At 49.5% G+C, this 21,622-nt stretch overlaps 3 protein-coding genes across 4 annotated transcripts in view; 2 read left to right on the forward strand and 1 right to left on the reverse strand.

Moving 5' to 3' along the window:
* LOC122392356 (TBC1 domain family member 1-like) overlaps window positions 1-21,622 on the reverse strand; it is a 43,559-nt gene that overhangs the window by 15,263 nt on the left and 6,674 nt on the right. The window contains exon 2 of one of the 2 annotated variants that reach the window (XM_043387144.1): window positions 10,397-10,452. Coding sequence is in view for 1 of the 2 variants with exons in the window: in XM_043387142.1 (XP_043243077.1) it covers window positions 6,041-6,299 (259 nt within the window). In the remaining variant the exon portion in view is untranslated. Of the gene's footprint in view, window positions 1-6,040; window positions 6,725-10,396; window positions 10,453-21,622 lie in introns of those variants that run through there. The other variant, XM_043387142.1, reaches the window with a different exon arrangement.
* Window positions 13,703-15,894, forward strand: LOC122392358 (putative transcriptional regulator cudA). The gene is made up of 2 exons (XM_043387148.1): window positions 13,703-13,749; window positions 13,931-15,894. Exons 1-2 carry the CDS (start codon window positions 13,744-13,746, stop codon window positions 14,660-14,662), a joined length of 738 nt encoding a protein of 245 aa, XP_043243083.1. The 5' UTR covers window positions 13,703-13,743; the 3' UTR covers window positions 14,663-15,894.
* LOC122392371 (adhesive plaque matrix protein-like) lies at window positions 16,620-17,542 on the forward strand. The gene is made up of 2 exons (XM_043387169.1): window positions 16,620-16,665; window positions 17,031-17,542. The coding sequence occupies exons 1-2, from the start codon at window positions 16,660-16,662 to the stop codon at window positions 17,448-17,450; spliced, it is 426 nt and encodes a 141-aa protein (XP_043243104.1). The 5' UTR covers window positions 16,620-16,659; the 3' UTR covers window positions 17,451-17,542.

The raw sequence follows: 21,622 nt of genomic DNA on the forward strand, positions 1-21,622 counted from the left end.
CTTTTTCGATCTGGACATAACGTTGACCTGAGGTCGTTTTAACGTTAATTCTGAATGGTCAAATTTTAACTCATGTGACGCGTCTCAAAGAGATAAACACGGTGGTGACAAGACAACATATGTAAATACCATACAAATTCACGGAATCTAAAGTTATTGCAAAGAAATGTTTCGGCAGAATCTGTCCAGTTCGCTGTTTGCCTTCTATGGGCAAAACATAGACCTGAGATGAAATCTGACGCGAAGCTAGCGAAAGAGCGTTGAAAGAGCTATCGAATATGTTTTCTGCTTCACTGTAGCCCTTCTATTGGTGGGTTCCCAGTCGCTAACGTATAACGTATACTAAAGTAACGCTGAGGTATGCTTTCGAGCCCTGATCGATCTAGAGGTTTGCGGAAAAAGAGCATGCTGCCCGTGACGAGAGAAAGCCGATGATACCCATTTACAAGGTTTCGGCAAGGCGGTTTCGGATCATCTCAGGTCATCGCCAATAAGTAGGGAAACTCGGGACCTGCTAGAACTTTGCGAATGTAAGTTGTGATGGTTTTTCGAGGTTCTGATTACGAATGTTATCTTAGTTTTGAACGAAGATGATATTGATGACTCCATGCATTTGGGGTAGATCAGGTCAGGTCAGATCAACCAGTACCTAAAAGTGGATGACCACCACCGATTGCTTCCTAACATGTTATACATATGTATAAGCAACACAACTACTTCTTAAATGTTCAGATGGGCGCTAAGTTCAAAATCAGCTCCAAAAACTATTCTATACCTAAATTAAAAGCATGTTATGAAAAAGTGAACCAAGGTCATCTTTATTTGAATCAGGGATATCGATTTATTTTTAAGTAGGTGATTAACTCGAGCGCACCGGAAGTTTCGTTGCAATCGGCTCCTTTTTGCGAGACTTCTTTGCGAAAGCCCGAGACGGTCTCATCTGACTCCCTTTTCCCCTACATGTGCACTGTACAGCTAGTTGTGACGGTAGCCATGGGGCTGAGGCTAGTTTGTAGTTTTGTAGTTAGGTACTGATCCGACGAATCGACTGCGACCATTTTTTTTTTAACGATCAGACGAACGATCGGGGCAGTTTTGGCGCGTCCAATCCTTTGAGGGATAAAAAGGTACTAGAATAGTGGCTACTAAAAATATTGTTGTGCTGGTGTTCCCCGCCCACAGCTAATTGAACTTTAGGTAATTGGCTAATTGGCTTTAGGGAGCTCTTGAAGCGATTCTGAATCTGATGTATTTGTTGGTGTTGCTGACGCCTGCTTCACTGACATAAAAGCTAAAAAAGCATACTCAGCATCGCAAAAAGTGGGGGGGTCGACACCCCCAGTTTTCAAGAGTGGGGGGGTCACGACCCCCCCGACCCCCCCGTCGGCGACGCCCCTGCCATGCCAACATGTAACATGGCATTTCCCAACAGAAGTCTGGACAAGTGGATATTATAACGAAAGCCGACAAATGGGCCAAGACGTGAATTGTGAGAAAACGAGACGTTTGCTGCTGCCTTGACGTCAAAAGCCAGGTCACTGGCTAGCCGTAACATAATTCTAATAAATGGTTTCGTTTGTTCCATTCACGGAAAAGGTTTGCAAACTACCGAAACCGAACCAATTGAATCACTAATCGTTTCAGCATTGTTATAAGCTGAATCCACAAACGATGGCGTTATCAGTACGCCGATTAAAATTGACTTGTCATTGCTCAATGTTCATTGTTCACACAATGTCAGTGTTCATCGGAATGCACGTCGCGTGCTAGGAGCCCTCAGCACGTGAGCACTGCGCACCACCTCCGGACCGTCTCACCCAGTCACCCCCTCCCCTCCCCGCCCCTCACGGACCACGGCCGGCCGGACGGAGCGCGTCCGCTCATTACCCACTGAGACGCGGTCACGGCGCCGCGCCGACGGCCGCGGGCTGTGGGCCGCCACCGCCGCGCCGACCTGCCAGTTATGTGCACCTACTGAGCGGGTGGGACAAGCCCCGCCCTGGCGGCACCGGCCGGCGCCGCCCCGCCCTCACTGATGGCCCAGGCCCCGCCCTCGTGGGCAGCCGCCGGCAGCGGCTACCTCGCGCAGCGGCAGGCCAAGGAGGGAGGTGTGGCCGGCACGTGGGGAGGAGCGGCCCGGCCCTGCCCGGCCCGGCCCTACACCAGTCCGCCACAGACAGCACTCAGAGTTGTGCAATAGGTCAAACCTTGCCCGAGGTCCTCCGGCCCACCAGCCCGGCGGCTGACCGGCCGAAGGAGAGGAGAGGGGAGGGGAGGGTCGGGCGGCCGGCCATCAGAGGCGGCGGGAGGGTGGCGCCGGTCATTGACATTCACAATGACATTGACCGTTACCACTACGCCAGCGGGGCATGACCCAGCACGTGCGAACGGTACGTGCTAATCGGGTCATACCGGAGGCGACGGTCAGGCAGGCACTTAGTGGTATGACCAATTGCCACTGACCAAGAGACCAGTCACTCAGCGGCATTACCAATGACCATTGACCAGCCACTTAGCGGCATTACCAATGACCATTGACCAGCCACTTAGCGGTACGACCAACAACCACTGACCAGCATCGGCATTCGATACCCAGGTCCACGCTGAAGCACAATCAACCGTGGACATCGAAATCGAAACCAGCGTCCAGCATCGACCAACATATCGCCGGGACTCTGCTTTCGTTGAAAGGGGGAGAGGGAGAGGAAATGGTGAAATGGATGTGATTTGACAGCGAACGGGTGAATGGTGGTAACTGGACGGGTGCCAGCAGAGCGCCGTGGAAACGGTGGTGAAAATAACGTGCCGGCGAGCGGCGTGCAACGGTGGACGGTGGCCTGACTGCGATGATGCAAATTTATTCCGAGAATGTGTGTTGATCCAGGTGATGGCGAGCGATAGATAGCTATAAACGCGAGTGTGTAAAAGATCGGATTCTATCAGCTATTCAGGTAGCGACTGAGGGGGGAGGGAGGAAGGCGGGGAGGGCGACACGCGCTTGAGCGAGTGCAGCAGCTCCTTTCATTTCTTCCTGCATTATTTCCAAAAGTCATGCATTTATCCATAATCCATGCATATAAATGGATGGAAACTATTGTGGCAGACTATCAAAGCGATTTGAACGCTTCTCTGGCGTCACGAAATGCAGATCGTGATTGACTGAACCTGGAAGACTTCACTTCGGTGAAACTTGGGATGTCGGACTATTACAGTTGCATTACAGAAACACATTCTCCAAGCGTGAAGCGAAAAGTTTAAAACTTTCCCGGAAATAGTTCCGCTTTCTCGTCACTGATCACCGTACTTCTTATTCTTAAACTTACACAACGCCACCGCACCGCGATTCATGATCCATACCTTGCAGGCCATTGTAAATAGTGCATTGTTCAGTGGCCATCGAGCACAGTCCATGCAAGCACGTAATAATCACAGATGTGCCCATTCCATGGCAGGGGTCCGACAGCAATCAGGCCAGACCGAAGGGGCGCTCTGATTGAATCAGTGGGCGGTATCGGCGTCTGCGGCCAGCACTGAGCGATCCCCAATTGATAGGCCGCCCGGTCAGCTGCCCAAAGCGGCCGGCATTGCGGACCGTTACCTGGCAGAGCAGCAGGGCCGTGCCTTCTAGGCACGCTAGGCACTGCCTGACCTGCACACATGTCCTCTGGCTGGCTGGCTAGCTGGCAACCTGGCTGCGGCTCTTCGGGCTGGCAGTTTGTAGGGTGTGGTCGGTGGTCATGGGTTTCGTGGCTGGTGGTTCAGGCTGACCATGGCCCGCCGTGTTAGAGCGACGGCGGCTGAGCCAAACTGCACGGGACGAACGGGACCACTCACCACGGAGGAACTCAAGGAGACAGTGTGAAACACACTGCAAGCCAACAATGAAATTATGGCCAATGCTGATGGAAGAGTAAGCTATTTTAGATAATCAGCTATTGCCTATTTCAATAATCACAAAAAGGAAAGATATAGGCTTCGCAGTCGCACTTATGTTTAGCTTCAGAGATCAGTCAACTCAAAAAAAAAAAGTATCGGCAACATCGCACTGTTCAGCGCTAGCGCTTGCACGTTATCCGGGCGCCCAAACGCCCCGAATAGCGCCCGCGTCACCAATCAGCTGATTGGTGACGTGACTGGCGTAGTAAGCACGCCCCGCCCTCTGGCGCCGGCCCGTCCACTGCACTGTGAGGTCACTACAACAGCTGATGTAGCCGCCTCGCCGAGGCGAAGCCGAGGCCGAGGCGGCCTCGGACGTGCTCAGCGAAGGCCTACGAGGGGATGGGAAGGCGTATCTCTGGCCAGTCATGTACTTCGCAGTACGTAAAACAGACGCCGTGCTACGGCAAAATGACACCACAAATAAACTACGGTCTTATAACAGCAGACAGAAAACAAGGAACGAATCACAAGAAAAGACTGACCCCAATCCTTTAAAGGGACCCTCCCACCTTCAAAAAGTTAATGAATTGGCATGAAAGTGATGTCCCTTGGTTCAGAAAGAGCGAAAACGAATATCTACCAAATTTCACCGAAAAATATTCACTGGTTTTCAAGATATTAGGCTTTTACTTTTGTTTACTTTTTGGGATCTCCCTGTTACTAGCGACTTTATTTGGAAGCAATAATTTGGAAGCCTTAAAGTGCGGCAGACGTTGCGCGCAAAGCAGCGTATACCACCACGTGTTAACGATGGTTTTAGTCTAAGATTTAAAAATCGTTAGATCTCCGCTGACGTCACAAATTCTAAGGGGGCATACCAATGCATTAGCCCCTTAGAATCCGAAAACTGCAAGTTTGAAATTCCATATCTTCGAATTAAAGCATTTCTCGATGTTGTGAGTGCCCAAACCGGTATTTGCAGGCCATGGCCACCAATTTGGCTATCTCAACTCAAAACTAATGTTAAGGTGGGAGGGTCCCTTTAATGGGTCAACGGCCAGCGTGGAACTTGTCCAGTCTCTGCTGAAATAATGCTTAAAATAATTCATAGCCTTCACAAAGGCAACGGTCCTGTGAGACCTTCCCCACGGCCCCTCCAGCCTTCGCCAGCGCCGGTAGCCGACATATCCGTGTGCCTTTTCGGAAGGCTATTTCTCAGACCATATTTATCGTGAGAATTAAGTGGTATGTGGCCGTCCGGCGCCAAACGCAGCCACCTCTACAGACTGCACCTTCGGGTGCAGTCAAGTAGGTAATTGTGGAACGTAAAATAACAATAAAACTCGCCAAAAATGTTCTCATGCACAAATGGAGGCAATACAATCTCACGTTCTAGCGAATAATGATAAATTGTGAGAATGTGCAACTGTTCGAGTTCAGTCCGAGGACCCGTTTTTCTCTGTGCGCCCTTCGCCCAACGCCCAATGTCCCTGTTCCCAGTTAAGTTTGGTCGTCACTCGTCCCAAGTTCAGGTAGCCATTCATTGCAGCGGTTCACCATTTCGTTCCGACTCAGGACCGACGAACGCTCTTGTTCCCAGTTTCATTCAACCATCCTGAGTTGAGGGGCTGTTCTCCGCCCTGTTCTCTGGCTCGATTCGAGGGGCGCCTGATTTCCATGCTCCGATTTAGCTCAGGCCTCAGCCATCATGGCTTCGGTTCGCCGGCTTGCTTTGGTCGCACACAGTGCACGCGATAGCCCGCCCCTATCTCTACTGATAGACTAGAGTCAGTCTGGGAACCAGACGGGTCAGGAAGCCGGGCCACGTGCTCTGAACGAACATACGCGAAATCCGACATGGGGGCACCCATTGGGTACTCTGTCTGGTGCCACTTGCCATTGTTTGTTTGCGTCTCCAATGGAATTATCAAAAGAAAACGCCAGGTGAGCAAAGGCAAACTGCTCTCAGGAATACCTAAATGATTAGTGAACCCTCATCGCACGAATGAAACATCCGACAACTTACTTATACCAGCGTTTCACTTTCCTCACACCTACCCCGTTACCCACCCACCCTAACCCGTGCCGCACCGCCACCGAGAATAACTGTAAAACTACAGTCACCAAGCACAATCGAGCCGTGCAGTCACGGTTCACGTACTGTGTTTGGACGAAGGCCGCAGTCCCTGCACCTCGTGAACCAGGGTTTCCTTCAGCTTGCCGCTGTATTTGATCACCTGACGCATGGCCCGGCGCGGTGTCGGTTTAGGTTTGGACGGCCGGGTCGCGGAGGGCGCAGTAGCAGCGGTAGGTGCTGGGGTTGGTGTCAGACCCGGCAGCGCCGCGCCGCACCGGTCCGGCTCGTAGTTGTCGTTGCAGATGGACGTCACGCCGGTCGGCACGTCCTCCACGTGGCCCATGATGCGGCGCCGCCACGGTCAAGGTCGCGTCCGGCGGGCCGCCACCGTCCGGCCGGCCCTTTCACCTTGGCACGGCCGGCCGACCTGCACTGCGGGCGCGGCGGCCGGCGCACTTCACTGCCGTCTGCCGCCGCACGCGCACAGACACCGCCCGACACTCCTCGGCACAACACCACTCCAAATAACCCCACACTTCGACAGGAAAGTCTTAGAAAACGACCAACACAACGCACCACACACACCACACGCTGGGGCGCGCACCGCACTAGCGCGGCGAGCGGCGCCACGAAGGCAGCGGCTCGGCCGCCCGGTCGGACCGGTCCACCACAGCGCGGCGCGGCCGCCTATCGCGCCGACAGGGGGCGCCTGCGACCGGACCGGCTGCAGCGGGTCGCTCCGAGCGCGCCGGAACAGCCTACCCGCCCGGCGGACGAGGCGCGCTCGGAGGTCACAACTCACAGGTGTGGGGGCGCCACGTGACGCGCCGGTAGTCACGTGGGTAAATCACGAAACGATCGTGGACTTGTATCTGGATGACAGTAGATCACTATCAGGGGAGGTTTTTTTACCCGGTCCTCAGGATTTATTCTATACAACCATTTCACAAACATTCTGAGGCTGACAAACAGTGTAAGACATCCAAATATCCATCCTCTCTATCCTCAGGGCCAATCTCATTTCCTCGTCCGAGCTGACGGTCAACCCACCACCTAAGCGATGGAGGGTCAGTTCCAGTAGGACCACACACATTCTTAGTGACCGTTTGAGTTTATCGGACTCGATCGCCAATCAGAGACACATTGTCCCAACCGAATGAGCTCAGCGGCACAGCTGCGCAGCAATCGGTGATCGACTCGGCCCAAACCCTCCACTGTATTTCATCATCCTTCGGCCCTGATCTGATCTCAATAGGCCGAAAACGAGTGACCTAATAAAACAGCGTGTCCACAAACAAAGCACTCTTTCTTTTAATTGTGCCTCACTCGTAATTATGCAAAGATCAAAATGACCATCGATGGCCGTAGTAACATTATGATCAAGGGAATGCCCAAACCACCCTTTTATGACACCTCGTGTAGGTAGGCAAAAGTTCAACATGCATCATGTGTCCTCTCGTAAAATATATTGCAACTACGGGAACAATTCATGCCTCTATTATCACTGATCGCCTGCAAACGGCCAACAGAGGAGAGCTGAGAAACTTAATAAATATAGTTAACGTTTACAGTTGAAAATGGGTCTAGTGAACCAATTACAGTCCGGCAAGGCCGGCGGGCGGTCTAGTGACCCGAGTGACCGGAAGGGGCTGACCACAGAGCGGTACAAAGTCACGCGACTGGAGACCCACGGCAAGGAGCGCAGCGATTGGTCGTGTGACCCGTGAGTTGTGACGTCACTGGAACAATGTCACAGCCAGTGCGGTGGTAACTCCGGCGATCAGTCTAGTCTCTTCACCAGCAGCAAAGTTTGCTCATCAGTTTTTTTAGGTTGTCTCATCAGCACACTGGACATTGGACACCTTACCTGACCATGAGTACCTACAGCGCATCCACACCTTTTTACGCCCAATTTAGGCGGCAGTGCATACATTTCAGTAATGGTGCAGGCGATTTTGACGGCACAGCATAATCTGAATATGGCGAACTGTCGAAATCGGTTGCACTATTACTGAACTGTGTGCACACTATGTCTATGTATGTATATTTGGCCATAAAAAGGTGTATTCAACAATCGGTTACATCGAACCATAGACTGCCACCTAATCGGCTGCCCGACCCCTCGCCAGCCCTTTAAACCACGCCTTTAAGACCCCTTTAAGCCTTTTAAGACCCCTTTAAACCACGCAAAACACGTTCTGCCGCCCCACGTAATCGTGCCCATTGTCACCTCGCTCGTTGTTTCCCGACTCCGCTACTGCATCGCTGTTTACGGTACCTGTGGTGCTACGGAGTTGCACCGCGTTCAGAAGATACTGAATTTTTGCGCGCGAGTTGTGAGCGGGCGGAGGAAATATGACAGAGTGTCGGATGTGTTACGCGATCTGCAGTGGCTCACTGCACCAGACATGGCCCTGTATCATCGAATGTGCTCTGTACACCGCATTGTGGAGACACAACAGCCGACTGCGATGGCAAGCAAGTTGGACAGAGCGTCCGACCAGGGTCACAACACGCGAAATGCGAACCGGTTCAGGCTGCCACGAATTCGAACAGAGGCAGGCAGGCGGCAACTTTTGTATAGCGGTGTCTCGGAGTACAACGAATTCATGCACCGTTACAATGGTCGTCCAGCATTCAAAACCGCCGTGAAACGCTACTTGCTGGGGCGTGATTCAAACTGAATGATTGATTGACTTGTATGCATGTGTGTGCTTGTGCTTGAATTGTGTGTATCTGTTTTGCTATGTCAACTCTTTTTAACGTTTGACGTTACGTTGATGAAAAGCCGCAATAGCGGATTTAACGTGAATACAATGAATCTGAATCTGAATCAGCTGCCAATCTGGTCCGCATCAAGCCGTGGAGGTGATAAACTTCGGCTGCACGGTGGGAGGCATGGTGGGGCGACCTTGCCATTAATGGGGCGGCCGGCCGTGTAATCGTCAGCCGTCGCCAATGTTGCGACACCACCGGCCGTCAAATCATGACTACTGGGCGGACAGTGCTCCCGGGTAATTAGTGCAAACTTATATGTGTAGCGTGCACTTGACCCTCATCTAAACATAATAAAGGGGAAGTATGTACTATGTATAGCACAATTAGTGGCACTGCTGCAAAATCGTACAAGAAACAAGAGAACCTACGTGCAAGAACAAACGAAGGCAGCACTTGTAATAATACAAACAATCGCAAAGCCAAGAAGTCAACATTCCCGCGTTGTCGCTGCTAACAAGCCCGAAACGTAGTCCCGATGTAAACGCAGTTTTACTGTGGAAAATATCTACACAGTGATGGAAAGGTCATAAGCCATGTTAGCCCCTCATAACAATGACGTATGCCATCATAATACCTCCGATTAACATATCTAATGTCACCTTTTTACCTCAGTTACCTTACCCCATAATATAAAAGTCGACTTCTAGGTAGATGCTAATAATTGGGCATTTATCTCATCACTTTCTGGTGCACGACCGATGTGAAATTAGCGTTTAACATGACCTGGCCAATCAGTGTCTGTGATCGGCGGCCCTGACCCGGCCCGGTGGCGAATTATCACCTGGCACCCTCCCGGCGGCCACACCCCACCCCTGAGCGGCTGCTCTGATCTAGAGGAGGGGGATGGAGAGAATAGGAGGAGGAGGGGGGGGGGGGCACCTCCCTCCTTCAGACCAGCCCGGCTTAATGTTGGAATCTCTTTGGTGATTTGCTCTAGCTGTGTGTCTTCTGCTTTTGATGAGCACGATGAATTTTTTTTAATGTTCCCGATAACACTGACAGAAGGACAAGATAAGACAAAAAGGATAAGTAGAGCAAAATGACATCAAGATGCCAAGGACGGATAAACAGACACGGCGAGGTAGACACTTACCCACTGACCTGGCCGTAGAACGAACAACCCTTCCTGGGCGAACTGCGCATTCAGACACGCTGGTCTGAACCACCAACACACACACAAAGCACTCTCGGCTGGCCAAGTTTCTCCGCGTCACTGGAGCCCAATTAACCTTGATCTTAAGCCACAAATTAAGCATTAGACGACCGCAACTTGCGACATACTCCACCACGCGGCGATACGGAACGTCCGGCAATCACAGACCGCTTTTATTCGCCGGCTGGAGGTTGGAGGGACCCCTCACGACAGCGGGCGGCTCAGGGCAGTCAGAGGCGCAGGCACAGGCCGACCGACTGAGGCAGACTGATCGTGCGACTAATGCAGGAAGAGTATATAGGGGCAGGCAGAAGCTCCCAGCCTGGGTGATTAATTAATACATGACAGGGAATGACACGGTGTTGCCGAGAGCAATGGAATGATTTGCAGTCAGCGTTCAGTCATGCGATCGAGTGCGCCAAGCTGGCACCGGGCGGCCAGAAAGTGCCCAACAGTTGCTCTCAGACCAGGGTACAGGGCTGCACCTAGCACGCGCCACGCATTCTTACCGAAAGAGACGACGCGATAACCAGGAAACGGTCAGCCCCTCTCGCGGAGAACATACCTGAAACGACAGAAAAAAACACCATATTAGATTTGTTACAATAAGTTGCGCTCGCTCGCTGGGTGAACCTAAATGTGCTGACTCATTATAATGTCCAGTACACTTGCATTTCACGTAGGTGACATTACGTCTCATGTGTTCCGAATCAATGCTGAATTGACTGATTTGTTGTAACAACAGCAACAGTGAAACGAGTTTTATCGTATATCAATGTAGAACATCGATGCCATATGACAAAATCCCTGAAGAATCGTGACAAGACCTGTTTGGCTGGCAATCACCGACAATGTAGGTGTCATAATGCAACATCCGGTCCAATCAAATATCCGCCCCGTCCCCCTCACATCCGATCGGATCGGGTGGCGAAACGCACGACATTGTGTCCGTTAGGCGCGATACCGACAAACGGGCCCATTGAGAGCGATATGCCCATGCGAACGGCAGATCATGGCACCAATGGCCGCGATCATGTGCGCGCTGTGGGGTGGGCTAGGTCGGGCTGACCTACCCCATCCCGTCGACACAGGGGTGGTCGGAACGGGAGAATTGGCCGGGTATGTGTTTGCGTGTGGGGCTTGGGAGGAATGCTGAAGTATAATGTACATTATTGTTCCTCATTTTTGCTTCTTTTCGCGAAAATGAGAAAAACGAAGAACACATGTGAACACCTCTTGTCCTTAAAGTAAATCACACTCTGCGATGACCACTTTCATTTCCTTTAGATTCCTTACACTGAGTTTCACTGTTAGATAATGTCATTGACATTATCGCATGTCAGATCCCCAAAGCGCGTGTTCATTGGCGCCGTCAATCAGCGAACACCCATTAAAGCTGCTTATGTCCCGTTATCAGTGGAGTTTTACCCGCCCATCTAGTAGCCCAGCCCGCATATTAAGCGGTATCGGCGCCTGCCATACGCTGTGGCGTGCTGCCGACCGCCATCCCGTGCCGTCCTTGACCCTCAAACGCCTCCCGCCGCGCTGATTCGCCAGGACAGGCCGGCAGGGGGCATGCCTCTGATCGGCAGCCCGCCGCTCCAATGCCGAGAGGAGACACACCCTTCTCAGAAGCCACCGCCCCCTGACATCTACCAGCCTCATTGACTGATCTAGCGATTGGAGGGATACGCTTAGTCAGGATTCCGACCCCCCCTCCCCCCTAAACCGAGCCAGTCAACAGAGGACACACCCAGTCAAAGTCGCCGCGCGTCTCCCCTGGTTCAGAATAATCCAACGCTACAAGTCAAAAGTCATGAATCCATTCCACTGTTAGGAGAGACGGAAGTAAAAAAGATCCCGGTTACGGCTAACTCACAGACTCGCTGAGGTGGACGTGGGACCTATTCAGCGCGGTAGACTGTCCGTGATATGGGTGTAACCAGTGACAGGACTCCACTGTTTGTAGAGAGCCTTTAATGGGCTGTTCCCGTGAGCGCGCCCCCGTACTGACCACAGGTCGTCTCAGTAGCCCCCCCCCCCCCGGGAGGTCTCCAGGTCGGGGTCAGCATCTGCCGGAGGCATCACATGGGGGGGGGGTCTGGCGATCGGTCGCCCCCACAGGCCGCCGACCCAAATTGGCGCCACCCGTGCCGACAGTAGCGGCCGGCGGCTGGGTCGGGGCGGGTCTCCTGCCATCCTGACACACCCACCCCTGCGCTGACCAGCCGGTCGACCCGACACATCCTGCATGTAACCTCCCCGAGTCGCCACCTGGCACGACCCTGGCCCACAACGGAACGAGAACAACCGGCGGTGGTAGAGGGGACAACGGCTGACCGGCGACACGTTCTGAGACTCGTCTGACGGGGAGATGTCAGGCAGATGACTGATGTTTGTAACAATCCACAACTCTTCCCACTCTGAAGCCAGCCAGTCACTCCCGAAATATGCGGCGCCGCGCTCCAGGGACTGACCAGACACTGGGCCAATAATGACTTGATGACCACTGTCTCAGTAACCACCGGTCCGGGAACCCCAGTCACTGCCAAGTGCCACTGCAATAAAGGTAGGGGCGCGTCCCTCAAGCAAAGGTGGGCGAGCATTCCCCCATTAACAGTGGGCGGGCACTACGAGCACAGTGAGTATGGGTGCTCGCCCCTCCAGTGACTGAGGGCGCCCGCCCCTCGTGCTGCTCCAGTGACTTTGGGCGCCCGACACACGTCGTCCGTGACGTGTCGCCGTCACGCCGTGACGCGTCACGTCACGTCGTGACACCGCTGAGGGTGCGCCGTGACGCGGGCACCGCTATGCTGCAGGGGAGAGGTGAGATGCCGACAGCACTTTAAGAAACACCGGGCAACGGCTGACTGGAAGCATAAACTCCTCACAGAGAACCCGAGCTAACGAAACTCCACCCGAAATACCAGGTCACCCCTACCCTGTTTGACGGCAGTCTGTCTTTTCAGGTGGACAGAAAGCTGTTACCACAAGAGCAGTCCCAGCTCTGTACCAGCCCACCATCCGGCCCATTTTCAACATCCATTTGATGCCATCTTTTCGCATGAAAAAGCCAGTCCTATTTTTACCGACAATCTTGCCCGCAATATCCCTTTCATTGTGCTTCTGCGCTTACATCACATAGTTGTACAAAATAAACTGTTCCAGCCCCAGATATATGAAGCAGAGTGCATAAAGTATCACAAACGAAGCTGCAGCCGAATCTCCCATCAAAAATTGTAAATAAAGCTGCCGCATTTGTTTCCGATGAAGACGAACCAATTATGTCCAGCAAAACAACAGTTCTTTCCAAAAGCTGAGCAGGCATCCAAAATCGAATTACGGTCAACGCCCATACAAACAAAAGCAAAAATATCACCCCTGAAACCCGCCGACGTATTTCGGAGCAGCATTAGATTGATACCCGGCTGCTTGTATGTCAGAAATCTATGAATAGCTCGTCTAGCCAACCTATATTTGGGATATATCGCCGGAACAATAAGTCACGGTTACATGAACTTTCCAATCTCCTTGTTCACGTGAAAGGTGAAAACCGTTGCACAGCATCTGGAAACGCTGAACAATGCCGAAATATGTGTCGCATTCCCTGATTGCATCACTAGCTGATGTGTCAACAATGACAAAGACTCGTCTCAGCAGGTTCGGCGTCTCGCCACCCGCACCGCCCGGTTGCGATGGTCATGGTTGAGCACCGGTGGGGACGCGTCACGCACGACCCCCTCTGAGCACTGGGGGAGCACCATCTGAGTCCAACAGAGGTGTTTTCCAATATAAGCCGGTTCCGGAGACAGGATGGCATCAGTTGACCGCACAGCTCCAGCGGATACACAACAACATGAAGGTGAGTGACAGTGAGGAAGAAACACCAGAGTGGTAAAACCGTAACGGTAAAACGTTAGGAATTTGCAATAACATTTATAGGTGAACAACTTTATGGATCTAATTCAATTACAACTACACCATTTTTCAAGAAAATGAAGCAAACCTTATCTAATTTGTAACTTTGGCGTTATACTTTGCAGGTATTTGTGATCGCCTCGCTGCTGTCCGTCGCCCTGGCGGACAACCCGTCTCAGTACGGAGCACCGGCTCAGGCGTTCAACCAGCAGCAGCAGTACCAGCCGCAGCAGCAGCCACAGCAGTACCAGCAGCCACAGCAGCAACAGTACCAGCCGCAGCAGCAGCAGAAGTACCAGCAGCCGAGCCACGACCAGAAGCCCAAATACGACTACAGCTACGACGTCCGCGGATACGGAGACTACGAGCCCGTCTTCAACGCCCAGGAGGCGCGTGACGGCTACGCCACCCAGGGATCTTACTCGGTTGTGCTGCCCGACGGCCGTACCCAGACGGTCAACTACCGTGTGGATGACGCCTACTCTGGCACCATTGCCGATGTTAAATACGAGGGTGAGGCCCGCTATCCAACGCACCAGCCTCAGCAGGGCTACCAGGCCCAGAAAAGCTCTCGCCCTCAGCAGAGCTACAATGATCTGCAGAACTCTCGCCCTAAGCAGAGCTTCAAGGCTCAGCAGAGCTTCAAGGCTCAGCAGAGCTTCAAGGCTCAGCAGAACTTTCGTCCTCAGCAGAGCTTCAAGGCTCAGCAGAGCGTGAGGCCTCAGCAGAGCTACCAGTTCCAGCAGAGCGCAAGGCCTCAGCCTCGCCCCCAGCAGAGCTACCAGCCTCAGCAGAGCTACCAGTCCCAGCAGAACATTCGCCCTCAGCAGGGCTACCAATCTCAGCAGGGCTATTAGACCCAGCATGAAGATTGGTCTCGGACTCGGGTAAAGACAAAAATCATCGTAATAACTCCGTGTTCCAGCAATCAGAGACCATGCAGCACCCGCAATAGAGCTAACAGTATCAGTAAAACCAGAAAGTCCCAAATGATTATGTGTCACAGTGGCCAAAGTCAGTAGATTAGGGTCATGTTTAATTCTATGTTGATTGTGGATACCTAGGTAGGGTAAGGGCGGGTAAGAGTACGCGGGCGATAAGAGTACGCATCAGCTGTTTCGGTTGCTTAGCAACGCGGGTTTGTCGAGTTCATGAAGTGACATGAAGCCGCCAGTGCGTGCTTGTCACCAACGGAACGTGGGCGTTGAGCGGCGACGCTGTTGAGTTTAAGGCGATAAATATTATTTTCGAGCGTTATGATATTATTATGGTATGGTACAATAATTTTGATACTTGGCAGTTGAGATAAGGTACATTTCCGTGATTGTTGTGGGAAACTTGTGAGGTTATCTGGGGAAATACTGTGCAGTGCAATATTCTGTTTGCGAAGTTTTGCACAACGTTTCGGGGTTGTTTTGTGCGCGAATTGCATGTACGGTAAGAGGACGCACTGTTCAGGAGGGTAAGAGTACGCAGAATTATACATTAAATCGAATATACAGAAATATAAGATTATTAATCTATCGCTCAATGACGTTTGTTTTGTAGGTATGTCATCAATGGAGCACTGTGATGCAGATGGGTACCCGAAATTCTTCCAAATACGAGTTATTCTGTCTTTTGATTGTGCATTTTTTTAAAGAAACACACGACATGATTATTTCCTGATTTATAGACTTGAAAGATTTATTTTGTTTTTCTTTTTGGATACTAGAATTAACTTAGATGCCTTCTGAGTTTGAAGTTAAGCATTTGGACAGTACAAGCTGCATAGGCGTGTGTTCATATGCTTGCGTACTCCACCCGCCTGGCGTGCGTACTCTTACACACCCCATATGGTAAGAGTACGCAACTGCAGTGGTTCAAAAAATGTCAGTTTTAGACCGCTTCCATTTACGCTGAAGGATCGTTGCCCCATGGGTTGATGGCTAATTCAATGAACTTTAATATTCCCTATTTGCCATTTCTTTCTTTCAAATATTAAACAAATGACAGCAAGAAATCCACTAAGTGCGTACTCTTATACGACTTCACCCTATGTGTGATTTTGTATATTATCTGTTATTCTTTTAATAAAAAACTTGAAGCTGTTCCTTGTTTATCGGCCGCCACAGGCAACATAGTTAGGAAATAAGATCCTCATGGCTCATGCCTATATTTAATTTCGTTTTAGATTAGTGACCTTATCCTCGTAGGTTAAAACAAAAGTTAATGCAAAACACTTCTATGGATATTTCGAGCACACTTCTTCATCAGAATAGCAAGTAAAAAACAAACTTAAACAGTATTTAATTTCATTATCAAATTATTGCAATACCTATCTCAATTATTAGCAGTACACTATGACACTGTGTAAAGAATCGAGTGCTTCCAAAACCAATGCGCAAAATGACCATGCCTACATATACAGTAGCTACACACAAACAGCAATATCGATACTTCATCGACTTCCCTAGAACTTTTGCAGAATTGCTTGTATAATTCATATGAATTTTTACTGTCCACATCAGATGACATCTTGGGACGGGCAGGCCCTCGATTTCCTTTGGATGTTTGTGTTGCGCGCATTCTTTATTTACTACATCAGTCTTCTGAGAAAAAATGACGTATGGATATTTAGTGAGGACAAAAGCATCATTTCTATAAGCAAAAAAAAAAAAGTATCACAAGATCATACCTATTAGCGCCTGAAAAACGTGAGAGCAGAATATGTTCCTCGTGCACACCAAGCCACACCCGCCCGACCGCTCTGGTCCGCCGCTGGCTAGGTCACCGTCCAGCTCCGAGCCGTATAAAGCCGCTCCGGTCCGCAGGTCGGCATCAGTTGATCACACAGCTCCACAGCACAATCAACATGAAGGTAGGTGTCATGTTTCTTACAGGTATCTTGGGTGCCATGCTGAAAAGTACATCTGCCAGTCGCCAGAGAAGGGATACTCTACCGGAAAATCAAATGAAGCACAGAATGGCCTAGCACCGACGAAGCACAAGGACAGGTTGCCCAACATGTTGCCGCGTATCTGTTTCGATTATCCGCCCATTGCTTTTAAGCCGTTAACTGGTAGGATTTTCAAAGCATTTGCACTATCCTGGGTCTAACTTTTTTCACAATGAAGAGCATTTATTTCACATACGAACATGCATATACATTTATCATTCGACACATTCTTGTCCTCGCCTTCATCATTTTGTCTGGTGTGTAACATTTTGTCTGATATTTTTCAGTTCTTCGTGATCGCCGCCCTGCTGGCCGTTGCCGCCGCCGACAGCGCGCCCTCCTACGCGCCCAGGCCCGCCTACCACCCCCAGCCGGCCTACAAGCCCGCTCCCTACAAGCAGGAGAGCTACGACCAGCCGCCCAAGTACGACTACAGCTACGACGTCCACGGATACGGAGACTACGAGCCCGTCTTCAACGCCCAGGAGGCGCGTGACGGCTACGCCACCCAGGGATCTTACTCGGTTGTGCTGCCCGACGGCCGTACCCAGACGGTCACCTACCGTGTGGATGACGCCTACTCTGGCAACATTGCTGAGGTCACCTACGAGGGTGAGGCCCGCTACGACGAGTACAAGCCCAGCTACAAGCCCAGCTACCCTCAGCAGAGCTACAAGCCCACCTACAAGCCCGCCTACGGCAACTAAGTCACAAATGCGTGTATTGTATGCCTGAATGAATTCTGTTTGTGTTGTATTTATTGTGTGACGTCCTTTGTCAATAAATCCAAACGATTTTATTTTACTTTTATTCGATTGCGTACCAAAGATGAACACAAAATTTAATACTGATCACAGCATACAATCAAAAGTGATATATAAATAATATATCAACACCATCCCGAACGATTTCGCAAAAGGAAACGAAAAAAGGAACGATTTCTAAGAGAACATATTTTACACGCATCGCTGCTGGCTTCGATTTAAAGAATTGTTTCTCGGCAAGAAGATAAAACAACCCGATATTTTGCGGGGCATCCCGTACCACAAGTCCGCAGAAAGGAAGTGTCACACACTCACATAAAAAAGTCCATTTCTTATTTTACTGCAGCATCGGGTCATGGTGAAGTAAAACGTCGAATATAATGCAAATTATCCATTGATTAGCAACTGGATTATTGATTTCAGCAAGGTCTTTATCTGGGTATAAAAGCTCACTTGTGCTTAATGTATGAGTTAAACATGAGACTTTGGTGAGTTAAAAATGAATGAGTGCAGCATTCTGTCCCCTCTAACGTAACGCAGCGATGATCTTTAGCAAAATACCACACCAAAGAGACATTAATTATGTGCATTGATGAGCGCATTTACTAATTTTTGGGGTATCACGTTTCCATGTAAAAAAGACCAGATAAAATTTCTGTCCGAGTAACTTGCCTGCCCGGCCAATGGAAAGAGAGTGGTCCCATGTAACGTTTTTTTTTGCGATGGTTCAGAACAGGTTAGCGATAAAACGCTTTAGATGAAATATCTGTCCATTGATTGAAACTGTATCTTGTGCCACCAACAACTAGCCTGGGTCAGGTCAGGTCAAATCAGTAACCTATTGCATCATACATAAGTGAACCTCTACACCGTCAAAAATATCGCAGCATTGTAACGCCGCCAGTACCAGGGAAGAACTGTCGCAGAAAGACGAAAGTTGAAGAAAATAAGATTTTTTTTCACGAGTCTTGTATATCTCAGTTTTTCACATACGGGTCTCCTGCCGTTAGGTAGGTCAGGTGATCTGACCATCATTAACCGATAAGAAAAATATGAAAACTTTTATTCTGACGCTGGGAATGATCTTAGTCTATCTAAAAAACATGAAATAGCGATTTCATACCCTATTTGCAAGATTCAAGAGGGTGAGGCCCGCTACGACGAGTACAAGCCCAGCTACAAGCCCAGCTATCCTCAGCCCAGCTACAAGCCCACCTACAAGCCCGCCTACGGCAACTAAGTCACAAATACGTACATTATATGCTTGAATGAATTCTGTTTGTGTTGTATTTATTGTGTGATGTCCTTTGCCAATAAATCCAAACGATCCTATTTCACTTTTATTGGATTGGGTAAGCACGTGCTACCATAGATGAACAGAAAATCTAATATTGATTAATGATCACGGACAATCATATGTAAGTTACATATTATCTTATAATAGCTCAGCACGATTCTGATCCATCACTGAAAACTTTTTTACTCCCGGCTGGGGGGTAAACCCGCTGTTACGGAGTAGCGTACTCCGCAGACGTTTTTTACACCCCACCGTGGAGTAACTCTTCTAGGATACCCTCGCACAGGGAGTAAACCCTTTCGATTTTACCCCCGATCCAGGGGTAAACCCTTTTAATTACACTAGCACAGAAGGGTAGACCCTTTTCATTTACCCTCTGACAGGGAGTTACCCCCGGCGTTAACCCTCTGACAAGGAGTTACCCCCGTTCTTTACCCTTTATAATGGGGTAAAAATTACCCAACGACAGGGGGTAAATGGAAAGGGTAACCCTTTGTCGTGGAGAAAAACGTCTGCGTAGGGTATCGAGAACGAGAAAGACAAAGGCAAAGAACTACCGAAAGAAGAAGAGATAGAGGACAAAGGGAGGGAGAGAGAGAGAGAGAGAGAGAGAGAGAGAGAGAGAGAGAGAGAGAGAGAGAGAGAGAGAGAGAGAGAGAGAGAGAGAGAGAGAGAGAGAGAGAGAGGGAGAGAGAGAGTTTCAATTGGATACAAAACACATTAAAAATCTCACCTCTCGTCCTTCCAACGGCCCCTGCAGCATCTTCCATCTTCTTGGCAAGCTTTTGTATTTTGAAATGATGGGATGAATTTGTCGTGCTTATTGATCGATCAGTCTTCATTTTTCCTTTGCTTAGATGCTATTGATTCACTGCTGCACCGCTTTTTGCCGCACCAACACGCTGAGCACTGCTGCACAACCAACGCCTCTCGAGACACAATATGGCGTCGCGACGCAGTTCCTCCCGCGCATGCGCGGCAAAATTACTCCCGAAACGAGGGTCGGGTACCCGCTCGACCTGAACCCGTGACCCTCGAATCGAGAGTAAAAACGACAGATCCGCTTTTTGAGGGTTATGTACCCCAGATCAGGGAGTACGTGACCCTCAAATCGAGAGTAGGTAAAGGGAGGTGAGCAAGTTGGAGAGTAATTGGAAGGGTAAATTGCAGAACTCTGACTGGTAACAGCAGCATTGACATCACCCCTGGTGAAGTCCTTCGAACCCTGAACAGCTTAGACGCTAATAAAGCTTGTGGTTCAGACAGATTGCCTACGAAAATTTTAAAAATGACAGCATTACTGATTTACGAACCTTTGACACAACTTTTTAACAAATCTCTCACCACCGGAATATACCCCACATCTTGGAAAAAGGCTAAAGTTCGACCAATATTTAAGCGAAAGGGAACTCCGTCTGAATTAAATAATTATCGCCCAATCAGTTTACTTCCGTGCATATCAAAAGTTTTTGAAAAAATTATATTCGCTCATATATATCAACACATTACTGAATTTTCGCTTCTAACCGACAGACAAAGTGGATACCGACCAGGACACAACACTCAACTGCAACTTACATACATGACAGACTTACTGTACAAATCTCTCGACAACGGACGCGACTTCACCACAATATACTTAGACATTTCTCGATATTTTGAAAAGATTTGGCACAAGGGTCTTCTTATTAAGTGTAAAAAGGAGTTTGGAATAACGGACAACTTACTGACGTGGCTTGAATCTTATCTGACGGACCGACAGCAGACAGTTGACATCAATAATATTACATCACAGACACTGACACTTGACGCTGGGGTACCGCAAGGATCGGTTTTAGGGCCACTTCTGGCGATTTTATATTTAAACGGACTATGTGACAAAACCACAAACAAAATGCTTTTTTATGCCGATGACTGCTCTTTATACTCGTCTTACTCTCCAACTGACAACTTTCACGACGCACAAACGACACTACAGAAAGACCTAGACATCATACACAACTACGGACAAACATGGGCTATAACATTCAATGCAACGAAAACCACACAACAAACTTTCTCACATCGACAACAAACTAATCGACCAACCCTTACTTTCGGCGGTAACCCCATTCCAATAGTAAATGACCATAAACATCTCGGCCTCACACTATCCACAGATCTACGCTTTCACACACACATTAATGACATCCTTCTAAAATTTAATCGTTCTTTGGGCCCTTTATACCCAATAGCAAAACACATACCTAAAGGAATGCTTCTATCTCTCTATATTACTTACGTTCAACCTTTCCTCGACTATTATCACAACGACTGACGGCATGCGACTAGAAAAAGCACAAAACAGAGCAGCACGACTGATCACTGGGACTGGACTTCGGACATCGACTAACGGACTGCGACGAGAACTAGGATGGACTTCTTTGACCGACAGACGGAAAATCCACAAACTTCAGTTTTATCACAAAATAATATTCAATCCTATAGTTCCCGAATTTATTAAGACCATTATTCCTAACACAAGACAGCAAAACACAACACGAACTTTACGAAATATTTCAGCTCAAACAATACCATTGGCCAGAACCACATCCTATCACCGATCCTTCGTCCCATCCTCTACAAGCCTCTGGAACACATTGCCCGAACATCTACGCACAAACAAGAACTACTTTACCTTTAAAAAACACCTAAAAGAACTGATTACACAACCCCGTCCACCTCTGTATTATTTCCTAGGCACAAAAACAGGCTTATTTGTTTATTTGTTTATTTTGTTTATTTATTGGCATAGCGTCCACAGGCAAAGCCCCACTTA

The sequence above is a fragment of the Amphibalanus amphitrite genome, unplaced genomic scaffold (genome assembly GCF_019059575.1).
Source record: "Amphibalanus amphitrite isolate SeventyFive unplaced genomic scaffold, NRLGWU_Aamphi_draft 000483F_arrow, whole genome shotgun sequence".
Taxonomy (NCBI): Eukaryota; Metazoa; Arthropoda; class Thecostraca; order Balanomorpha; family Balanidae; genus Amphibalanus; species Amphibalanus amphitrite.